At 39.8% G+C, this 12,311-nt stretch overlaps 1 protein-coding gene across 1 annotated transcript in view; it reads right to left on the reverse strand.

Annotated features, from left to right (window-relative positions):
- PRCP (prolylcarboxypeptidase) overlaps positions 1–12,311 on the reverse strand; it is an 83,610-nt gene that overhangs the window by 35,110 nt on the left and 36,189 nt on the right. Inside the window, exons 3-4 of the mRNA XM_075546364.1 lie at positions 5,314–5,454; positions 1,695–1,796 (exon numbers count right to left, since the gene is read on the reverse strand). Coding sequence (XP_075402479.1) covers positions 1,695–1,796; positions 5,314–5,454 — 243 coding nt within the window. The remainder of the gene's footprint in view (positions 1–1,694; positions 1,797–5,313; positions 5,455–12,311) is intronic.

Below are 12,311 nucleotides of genomic sequence, written 5' to 3' on the forward strand. Positions count from 1 at the left end.
ACACAGCCTAAGCGAATACAAGGTGTTGAATAGACCAGGTAGCATACACCAAGGAACAAAAACAATCATTGTGTGATCACCTTCCTCACATAAACGCTGAAGACGAAGGTGTGCATAAGCAAATGTGGTGAAGAAGGCTGATGGTGCCCGGCTACTGAGAGATATAGCGTCTGGGGACTTAAAGGCTTGAAAGCAGCCATCCAGCCCAGAAGCAACAAAGCCCACACGGAAGCAGCACACCAACATGGGTGATCGTGAAGGGCAGAGGAGACCAGGTCTCAAACAACAAAGGTGGAGGGGGTGGTGGTGGGAATCACATCACCGTGCATGAGGGGGAGTGCGTGATGGGGACCCAATGCCCATCTGTAGACAGCTGGACATCCCTTCCAGAGGGGTAGTGGGGAGGAGATGAGTCACTCAGGGTTCAATGTAGCAACAATGAAACTCAAAACCTTCCTCTAGTTCCTGAACGCTTCCTCCCCTCCCAATTATCATGACCCCAATTCTACGTTGCAGACCTGGTTATACCAGAGGATGTACAGCGGTGCAGTAGGGTTCTGGAAACACAGGTAATCTAGGACGGATGAACCCCTCAACACCAGCAGTGGGAGTGGCGACACCAAGAGGGAAGAGGGTGTAGAAAGGGGGAACCGATCTTGGAGATCTGTGTGACCTCCTCTCTGGGCAATGGGAAGGTGGGTGAGGGGAGACGCCGGGCAGTGTAAGGTAAGATAAAATAATTATTTATAAACTATTAAGGGACCAGGGGGAAGGGGGGAGCAAGGAGGGAGGGGGAGGGGAAAAAGGAAACCGAGCTGATTCCAGGAACCCAAGTGGAAGGCTAATTTTGAGAATGAAGACTACAACAAATGTATAGGGGTGCTTTGCTCAATTGATGTATGTATAGATTATGATGAGAGTTGTATGAGCCCCAATAAAAAGATTTATTAATTAAAAAAAATTTTTTATGAGGCCTTTGGCAGCAGATTCGCCTCGCACCACATGTCCTTCAATGTCTTGGCACTGTTCCCATGGGCACTGATAGTCAATCCAAGTAATATAAAATCCTTTTTGTTCAAAAAAATTAAAAAGTGATCTAAAATAGATGACAATAATATAGTTTCCAAATGCTCAATCTGTTTCAATTACATATAAAAGTAAAAGCAAAAGAGAAAATAAAAGAAAGAAAGAAACCGAAGTTGCCCAATGGTTACCATGGGTAATGGAAGAAGAGATTTTGTCTGAGGGATCTTGAGTTTATGTTAATGGTAGTGGAATAATTTGGAAAAGGCTGCACAACATGAAGAACATAATCAATGGCACTGGATTATACCTGTAGAAGTTGTTGAATGGGAGAATATTTTGTTGTGTTCATTTTTGCCACAATTAAAAAAATTACAATTACACTAATAACACCGAGTACACGGAAGAAGGAAATGCTCTAAACTTGACTGTGCTAATAATGATTGTACAGCTCTTCTTGATATGATTGAACTTTTGAATTGTATGATATGTGGAATAAGAGCTAATAAAATTATTATTTTAAAAAAGTCAGAGTACACTCAATTGACTGAGAGTGTAGGCACAACAAGTTAAAGCTATCATTTCTTTCTCAGGGTGGGGAATGTAATAGAAAATGTTCTATATCCTTAGAGAAAACTTTTAAGCTTCCAAAAAAGAAAAAGCGCACTTACTTGGAATGATCTGGAACCAAAGGGAAGGGACTCTCCATAGTATCGATGTTCAGCAAACACCAACATAGCATTCAGTTCCTCTGCCACATCCCACATGAACCCCTAAGGAAATTTCACAAATTCACAGTCAGGATGTGAAAAAGGTCACTGAACCTGTTTGGGGGAACCCTGTTGAAAGAGATGCTAACCACCCCAAAAAGGGGCCTCCAGGAAGGAGTACAAGTTATGTTTGTTATTTCATTGTTACATATCAGCCTCATAACGCATTAGAGTGAAACAATAGGAAGTAAACCTAGCGTGTTCATCTACCAGTTACTCCAATTATCTGAATCCTGGCATGTTAGGTAGGACATTCGAGTCCTAGAAACAATAGTATGTCCACAATGATCTTCACATTTTCCTCATGCTGTATGTCAACTAAGTACTCTAGGAAATAGCTCAGGACATATAAGCTATCCTCTGACTCACAGGCATTTACCACATAAAGAGAAAACAGGACAAACAAGCACACGGGTTCCTGCGTGTGTGTGTGTGTGTGTGTGTGTGTGTGTGTGTGTGTGTGCAAGAAGAATCTACACTAATATTTTTAACAAATCACAACTAACAATAGCTAATCTTGAGTGTTTACATTATGTCAGGCCTTGGTCTCTATATGTGTAAATTCATTTGAGTCTCACAACAAACAATCTTAGAGACAGACACTTTGATTATACCTCCTTATTCTGCATCTGAAGTTGCTCATTCATTTATCACTGCTTTTTATTTACTTTTTTTTTAACTGTCCTCAACTGTGACTTCAAAATCCTTCTCAATCTAGAAAATCTAGGCAGTCTCCATCAATTGCTTAGATTTAAATTCAGCACGACGAGTCCTCGTGGCTCGTGGGTAAATGCTCAACTAACAAACGTGTCAGCTCACCACCACTCATGCCCACCCTTTGGGAGGAGGAGGGCGTAGGGGGCCGTTTGCATCCACAGAGATGTACAGCCTTGGAAACCCTCTGAGCGGCTCTACTTGCACTGTGGGGTCTCCAGGTCAGAAGCGACTGGAGCAAAAGGTTTGGCTTTATTTTTTTTAATTTAAGATCAAAAGGGCAGCGTTTACCCAAGGGCAAAGTATAGAAGGTTAGGAAATAAGGAGAGGTTGAAAGAGGAATCAGAGAGAAAGTGGAATAAGTAAAGGCACATTGAAGGGATTGCAATGGAGGAGTTAAAACAAAATGTGTACGTGCTGTTAAATGTAAAACCAATCTGCTCTGTAAATCTTCACCTAATTCACAATAAACAGGTGGGGGGTTGTTTTTTTAATTTTAGCACAAAAGATTACAACCCAGTACCAACTACTGTTGTTTTCTAATAAGTTATTACTCTCAAAGAACTAATAACCTCTGAACATCTGTTTGTAGTGATAAGTGAACAGCTGGAAGACCTATGTGCATGTGAGAATGGAGAATTTAACCTGGTATCTCTGATAATTTCAATAACCCTACTTTCTCTTATAAGGATCTACTCACTCACTACCCTTTGTCCACATATCCTCTGTCACTCAATTCAAGTTTCCCTGACTCGGACTGGCTCACTCCCTCCATATATCTCAAGGATATATTTATTGTCCACAAAAGGTTCATATAATATCATATTAACATCTAACACTATGTAACAGCACTGTTCCAAGTTCCTTTTTTAAATTTATTAACTGTGTGAAATTAAATGTTACTATGCCCATTTGACAAACGAAAAAGCTGAAACAGAAAGTGAGCTGAAAGTTATATTACTTCTTACTCTTACAAATATTAAAAACTGGTAGGACAGGAAAGCTAAATTAAAATATAGCTACATTTTTGCCTTTGCCCTTTCACTACATGCTTGTCAACTTTGTAATCACCCTTCTTGTGTTACATTGGCTTCCTTTAGGTTTGAGTCACACATTCACCTAGCAAATATTTCTTGAGCACCTGTTCTATGCCTAGTATAGTCCTGGATTGTGTGAATGCAACACTAAGCAAATGCAAAAATCTAAGTCCTTCTGTAGTTTTACATAGTATAGACAAAACAAACCATTAACAAAATAATTAAGTGAATAAATGGCATTTTAAGTCATATGTGGTAAACAGAAAAATAAAGCATACAAGGAGACAAGAAATATATAAAGAGCTCCATTTTAAATGTATCATTCAGAGAAGAAATTAAAAACATATACTTCTAACAGAAACTTCAGAAAACCCAAATGGGTGAAAACAGAATCATCCATACTTCTACCACAAAATGACAAGGGCTCACATCGAGTCCTGTGACCTAGCCGTCTTTCTGATACAAATGGGAAGATGTAGACAGTAGTAGTTTTTGTTTGTTTTGCTGTTATGAAATTAGGATTATATTGTCCCAACTGATGATAATAATGGGTGGTGAGATCCAGAATTTGTAAAAACAGAACCAAAAAATGCATTTGTAACATAATTTTGGATCTTAACAATCTATTGTGACCATTTCTTCATGTCAGGAATGTATCCTCTACAGCAGTGGTGTCTGAGAGGAAGAAAGAGCTCTATCAGAATCACCTGGGACACATGCCTGAGCCCACCACATGCATGCTGTTATGTTACATAATTTCATGTCAATTCGAAGATATAAAAGTGTAGGGGTGGAGCCTAGCCTATGGATCAGGTCACAGCTTGTGGGTGCCTCCTCCTGGGTGTGGTCTTCTGATAAGGAGGAACCTCCACCTGGGAACCTCCCCACACTCTCTGTGGCTTCCCCTTCCTGTTGAGAAGCCATGTGGACACCTGAGCCAGCCCTGTGATGTTTCCACACCATTGGATCCACAAGACTTTTCACCAACTGGCCTGTGATCTTCCTGCGTTCTGCATCATTGCACATGGCTGTGTGAGCCTGCAGAGGGACTTACGGACTCGTTTTGGACTTAAGGACTTGAGTTGGACTGAGCTGGGATGTTTTCCTGACATACAATTCCTTTTTGATATAAAACTCTTACACATACACAAGTGCTAATGCATTGGTTCTCTAGTCAACCCGGCCTAACACACATGCCTAAGGACATGAGCATCTTGGTGGAGAAAGCAAGCGGGGAAAAGTACTGGAAAGTACTGCTGTGAGCGAACCTGCACAAGTCCTTCCCTCCTTCAAGTAGTTCTTCATTCAAAGTTGAACTCCCTTAGGCCAAGGTAATATTATTAGTGGAAATTACATTGTGTGACTGCATCTTGCCTTACTTGATCACTCCTAGGTCACTAGCATTAAGCAGTTTTTAGTCTTAACTTATAAATAGCATTTTCCTATATCCTTGTTCAAACCAAAAATTAACAAAAGTATTTTAAAATTTGATCATACAGAATAGTGTTTCATTTTTTAATGTGTATACTTTAAATATGAAAATGCAGGTTCACTGGGCATCCTTATTATTCTTTTATGAATGGGCTTATAGTTTTTCTATTACTAGTGTGCTTCCCTCTTTACTCTTTTATGTAAAGAATTTCACAATTATGGAGAGTAATCCTTAGTCATATACACTTCTAATTATTTTTTTAGTTGCTTATATCAAAAGGCAAATTGTTTCAGCAGAGGGAAAATGTCACAAAAAATTTTCACAAATTTGTACGTACCGTATTATTGCAAAACCAAACAATGTCCCCTTCATTTCCAGTGTAGAAAAGTATTGATCCACCCTGTTTCTTCCACTGTTTATCAGCTATTAGGTACCGCTGTTTAAATTTCTTATTAATATCAAATCCAAAATGATCAACCTATGGCAAAAACAAAACATTAAAACCAATTAAATGAAATCAGCATTAAGTAAATAGATTCATTCTTCCATCAAAATCAACCTACTGTACAAAAATAATAACAACAAAATCTTTAAATTTCATTCGGTTTTGTTGTTAGGAGTAATAGTCCTATTGTTATTTTTTATATTTTTTAGTATTATATGAGAAAGAAAAGCAAAGAGGTGATGATGCTTTTGTTACTGGATTTCAAGATTATCAAAGTAGGAGAAAAGACAATTATAAAATCAAAGTAGCTATTTTAAAACACAATCACATTGAAATTAAGGAGGTCCGGTGATGTAGTAGTTTACATACTGAGGTGCTAACTGCAACGTCAGTTTTAACCCACCAGCTGCTCTGCTTCCATAGGGATTTTTTAAAGAGTTGGAAACCCAGAAGGTTCCATTCTACTCTGATTTAGAGGGTTGCTATGAATCAGAATTTATTCAAGAACAGTGGGGGGTCAGGGTATGTTTACAATAATGTGGACCCAGTCTTTTTAAAAAATACAGATATCTGGAGAGCAAATGCCTTGAGAATGATTGGGGCAGGGAATGTATGGATGTGCTTTATACAATTGATGTATGTATATGTATGGATTGTGGTAAGAGTTGTATGAGTCCCTAATAAAATGTAAAAGAAGAAAAGAGAAAAAAATGATTAGGGCAAAGACTGTACAGATGTGCTTTATACAATTGATGTATGTATATATATGAACTGTGAAAAGAATTGTATGAGCCCCAATAAATTGTTAAAATTAAAAAAAAAACAGATATCCTGTTTGTACTTTGATTATCCCAACGCACGAGATCAAAATTCAAGACCTAAGGAGAGCACTGAGAATGCTTGGCACCGTGGCTGATAACAACAGACACTCCAAGTGCCAGGGTCCTGGTGTCTAGCTCCCACCAGACTTCCGAGTGACACAGCCGCTTGTCACGTAGGACAAAGGAGCTGTGCACTGAGTCTACTCTCTAGGAACCAAGGGACTGAGTGACAGTGGAGCAATTTCAGGGACTATCACTGGGTATTTTGAACCATCTGAACATAAAAAGAATAATGGCTACAGCTGCTTTAAACATTCGACTTAGGAAAACCTATTGTCCTCATTATATCCAGTCAGAGAAAGCAGGCAAAAATTACTTTTCGCACCATTTAAGGTGGTTATCAAATCAGGCTACTCTGAAAGTAGAAAATGAAAAGGCAATGAACTCAACATGTAACTTGCCTTTCGAAGAGAACTTCATTTTAGGGTGTTAAAAATCATTTCAGTTGATTCAAAAAAGAGTTGTTTAATTGAATGCCAGCTAATAAATTAAGAATGACAGAGCTAGAAAAATGATAGTCTGGAAATGCTCGATGAAGTTATTGATTTGGACAAAAATTACCAACGGTTGTTAAAAGCAGTAGGAGAATAGAAGGTAGGGAAATAGACACCAATGATCATGGAAGCAGCAGTCAAAAGATCCAATGCATTGCACTGAGGAATCTGCTGCACAAGACCTCTTTAAAATGTTGAAAAGCAAGGAGGTTACTTTGAGGGCTACAGTATACCCAACCCAAGCCATGGTATTTTTAATCACCTTATATGCATGAGAAAGTTGGACATTGAATAAGAAAGACTGAAGAAGAATCAACACGTTATGATACCACAGCCTGCCAAAGAACCAGCAGCTCTGCCTTGGTAGAAGTGCAAGCAGAACATTCCTCAAAGGCAAGGATAGTGAGCCTCTGTATCATGAATGTCAGACATATTGTCAGGAGAGAGCAGGCCCCGGAGAGGAGAAAGACATCATGCTGGCAAAGTGGAGAGGCAGCCAAAAAGGGGAGGGGCCTTGACAAGAAGGCTGGCACAGCGGCTGCAACGACAAAGGGCTCAACATCCGGTGAGGATGGAACGTGCCTAGTGGTGCTTCCTTCTGCTACACATAGGATCACTATGTGTCGGAACCAACTCAATGACACCTAACAACAACAGTGGTACCAAAGTAATGCAAATGTACTATGGGGGAAAAGGATATTCTACAGAACACAGAATGCTGTCTTACTACAATGGGAAAATGTAACTTTATAGTGGAAGGACCAGCCTGTCATCATCGACATCTTGTAACTAATGTCAGCTTCACTAATGATGAGAATCAGCTACTTCCTCATGTGGCACCTAAGGCATACATCCCATAGAATGTATTCCTGCCCAAAATATTCTATTTATGTCTAATTCAGTCTTTATATCTAATTTCTAATGCCCATCAAATACAGAGGGCAGAAGAACTTGTTGAAGATACTCGAAATAGGCAACCTGACAAACCCCAAAACTGCACTATTGTACAAGAAAATGGCAAGTTAATGGCATGGGGGGTGGGGGGGGGAGTTCCGTTCAATTCCATCAATCTTAAAGAAGATAACCAGAGGAAATTCATGATCCTGGGTTGAATTCTGGTTTGAGCAAAATATAAGTGGCAATGTGGGGACAACTGGATTCATTTAATATGGACTGAAGACTTATTGTTAATTTTCTTAGGTGTGGTTTCAGCCACACCTATACATTGAAGGACTCAGTGATAGAATGTCAGGCTGTCTGTAATTTACTTGAAAGCAAACATTAAAAAGTGAAGTTAAAGGTACAGATAGCAGTAATGACTGTATATCATGACGAATATAATTAATCTACCTAATTGTATGTGTACAAAAATGTTTCAGCAGCTACAGTTTTGTTAATAAACATTTAACACACTAAGAAAATTAAAATTTTAAAGTGAACTTTAAAAAAGCAGCATTTAACCTATATGAAGAGAAAACACACCCAAGATACTGAGAGTTTTAAAGGCTGGATAATATGCATGTGTAAAAAATAATAATCATGGATGCAGTAGAGCACCGATGAAACATATAACTTTCCTCCAGTTCTTTGTTTTCTTCCCCCCACCCCCAATATCATGATCCCAATCCTACCATACAAATCCACAAATCCAGCTAGACCAGAGAATGTACACTGGTACAGATAAGAGATGGAAACACAGGGAATCCAAAACAGATAAACACCTCAGGACCAATAAAGTGAGTAATGATACCAGGAGGGTAAGGGAAAGGTAGGGTGGAAAGTGTGAACTGATCACACACTGATCTACATATAACCCTCTCCCTGGGGAATGCACAACAGAAAAGTGGGTGAGGGGAGATGGATAGTATAAGATATGACAAAATAATAATTTATAAATTGTCAAGGGTTCATGAGGGAGGGTAGGTGGGAGGAGGCGAAAAATGAGCAGCTGATACCAAGGGCTCAAGTAGAAAGCAAATGTTTTGAGAGTGATGATGGCAACAAATGTACAAAAGTGTTTGACACAATGGATGTATGTATGGATTATGGTAAGAGTTGTACGAGCCCAAGTATGAGCACACAATAAAATTATTAATAATAAGAATTGTTTTAAGCTTAAATTGGGCTTATTTTAGATTGGGGAGTTGCTTACTCTCCTTAGTAAACTCATAATTGAAAACCCAATCATCAAATCCTGTGACATGAATATGAGTTCCCCCACAGTATAGAACACCACAGCGTGGGGTCATGGGGGGGCTGAATTCTTCAGTTGGTCTAAAACAGACATTGGCCAACCTAGTGCTGCTCCATACTCTCCGAGCAGGTGTTGGTTCTGCCCTAAACCAAAATCCAGAAAGACTTGCCGAGGCCACTAAAAAATGGACGGTACACCCTGTGTACACGGGTTCACACACACTGCGCCTTCATACCACAGATCTCAAAGAGCAAGATTCTCAAAATGTCTTCCACCAAGTGACTACCTTTTGATGTCTATGATAAGCACTGTCTGTAGCCCTAATATATAATTCACTCTTATCTAAAAACTACCTACCTTTCAGGAAATAAGTACCTTGCATAGAGCAGGTATGTAATAATGATCTCCATGTAATCTATACCATTCCAGTTATTTATGATTAGTTTAACCAACCACTCACTGAGCAAGCATCTAGAGTCTAAACCAAGTATTGAGCTAAGCAATGAGATACAGAAGGGGCTAAGCCACGGCACCCGCATTTCACTTATACTAAGTCAACCATATCCATTTGGCTGAACAGTAAGAGTACAAGCAACAGTGAAGGGGAAATGCGCAAGGATCTCACCTGCTTCCGTTCAATTAGGTCAGTGGTTCTCGTCATGAGGGTCCATACTAGCAGTGTTAGTACCACCTAAGAACTTGTTAAAACTACAAATTATCTGAATGCATCCCAAACCTACTGAATCACAAACTGTAGTGGGGAGCCCAGTAATTTGTACTCACCAGATGATCCTATGAGTGACTAAATTTGGAGAATCATTGAGTTAGTTTATGCCCCCTAATGAGATTGGTCTGCTATTCCTTCTCTTGGTTTTGGATCCTGAAACCCTCAAATACATTTCAATGATACTGTGAGCAACTCCCCACATTGGTAAGACTCTGGTCAAAGATCTGAACCACCACCAAATGTGGTCCCCCAACATAGCCAACTCTATCATCTGAAGCTCAGTAGTAGAAACCATGTTACCATTGGCGAGGAAGGCTGGATGGGTGGGATTTCATGAAAGGTGGTACATAGCTCCTTAACAAGATGCTTTCCCAGGGGATTCTCAAAGATAATACTGCTAGTGATTATCACCCTACCCATCAATGTCAGAGCCTAACCTAACCTAACCTCCCTGTACAAAATGAGCTATTGCTCCAACCTTTAAAAGAAGCCCACAGAGAAATACATTTGAATAATCTGGTCTAGCAGTTTCAAATTTGAAAATATGGATGTGTAAATATGGACATTTGAAAAGGGCAGCAGTGATTCAGTGGTAGATGTCTCATCTGCCAAGTGAGAGACCCAAGTTCAATTACCAGTCAATGAACCTTGAGGATAGTTTGTCAGGGGCTTTCAAGTTGCTATGATATGGAATAGTTTTCAGTAGAGCTTCCAGACTAACAGAGTTGGAAGAAAGGCCTGGTGACCTACAGCCAATGAAAGCACTATTGATCACAACAGTCTGACCCTGTTGTTCTTTGGGACCCCGGAAGTCAGAAGCCAATGTGGTGGCTGCTAACAACAATCAGTACACAGAGGAGTCCATGGGTGGAGCAAATAATTGCTATGCTCAGCAGCTAACTGGTGGTCTATCCAGAGACATTTCAGAAGGAATGCCTGAAAATCTACGTTCAAAGAAAGAGAGAGGAGGGTGCATGGAAAGCCCTGTGGAGCAAAGTTGTAGTATGACGCACATAGGGCAGGCAGGGGTCAAAGTCAGCACACCAAAAATGAATTTTTATGTTGTTGTTTTAAGCACAAAGTACTTGAGAGGATAAATGAGGTACAGGAAGAATCCTTAGCATGTCAAATATCCTATTTCTAAGTGTTTCATCTAAATAACAAGGCACTGAACACACACAGTGAAATCCCAAATATTAATTTAAGGAATTTTCATGGCTCTATCCCCCTCATCAAGGATATCAATATTTGTCTAGATAACGCGACCTTGCCAAGGCAAACAGAGTAGCCCACTGGGAGCAGGGTGCCCTCTTCTGGTGAGAACTGGGTCTTACATGCCTCTTCCAGCTCTGTGCGCCTGAATAGAGAGATTATAAATCATAAAGTGAAAAGGCAGCAGGGGCTTTGGAAACCATTTCATCTGCGTGGTCTAAATGAAGAAAACAGGCTTAAATAGGTCAAGTGCCTTGGCCAAGGTCAGAGGCTGACCTGGAACTTTTGATTATCTCTCTAAGTTTGATTTATTGAAACAAGCAAAATAAATAGTGCTGTAAAAGCAACACAAGCATGTCCTCAAAAAGGACATGCCAGGAGGCCTCACGCAGCAGTTCTTCCCAGAAAGCTTCACCCTTCACCTTGTAGAGCAGAAGCAGATTCATGAGCCTGGACAGGAGAGGAGGGACAGAGGGCAGGCAGCACCACGGAATCCGTGCCATCAGACGGCTTTGGGAAGCTGTGCTAGCAACCTGAGGACAACCAAAGTACTCACATGTGCAAGTGGACCCTCACAGAAAGGCTACAATACAGAAATCTGGGGAAATGTTCCACCAGCAGAGGGTGCTGTTGTGTAAGTAGTAAAGCTGGAGAGCCCCATCAAGTTTTAAATATTACTAGATTGGGGGAAGGGGGATTAGGACAGGATGGTGATCCTCTTAAATAAAGAGCCTGAGACTCTGAGAAGTCAATTACTTAAAAATCTTTCTTTTATAAATTATTTTAATACTTGGATGGTAAGATTTCACTTTTTTTCTTTTCTTTTTAGTCACACTTCTTTTTAAAATCAAGATCCAAAATGTATGATGTGAAAAGCCAGGATAGGGGGAACTGATCACAATGATCGACATAACCCGTCCACCCCCCAAGGGGACGAACAACAGAAAAGTGGGTGATGGGAGACAGCATACAATGTAAGATATGAAAATAATAATTTATAATTTATCAAGGGTTCATGAGGGAGGTTGGGGGAGGGAAGGGAAAAAATGAGAAGCTGATAACAACGGCTGAAGTAGAAAGCAAATGTTTTGAGAATGATGATGGCAACAAATGTACAAATGTGTTGACACAATAGATGGATGTATGGATTGTGATAAGAATTGTATAAGCCCCCAATAAAATGATTTTTTAAAGGAAAGAAAGGTTGGATAACAGCTACATTTACTATTGCAACCCCACCCTCCATGCCCATTCTTTTATCTAGAAATACATTCATGCAATTAAAATATGACAATCACTTTTTTTTAATCACCCTTCTTTTTAAAGTCAGAGTTCAACATGCATGCTGGTAGAAGCCAACACAGTGGTAGCCACTATGCCAC

Source organism: Tenrec ecaudatus, chromosome 4 (genome assembly GCF_050624435.1).
Source record: "Tenrec ecaudatus isolate mTenEca1 chromosome 4, mTenEca1.hap1, whole genome shotgun sequence".
NCBI classification, from domain to species: domain Eukaryota; kingdom Metazoa; phylum Chordata; class Mammalia; order Afrosoricida; family Tenrecidae; genus Tenrec; species Tenrec ecaudatus.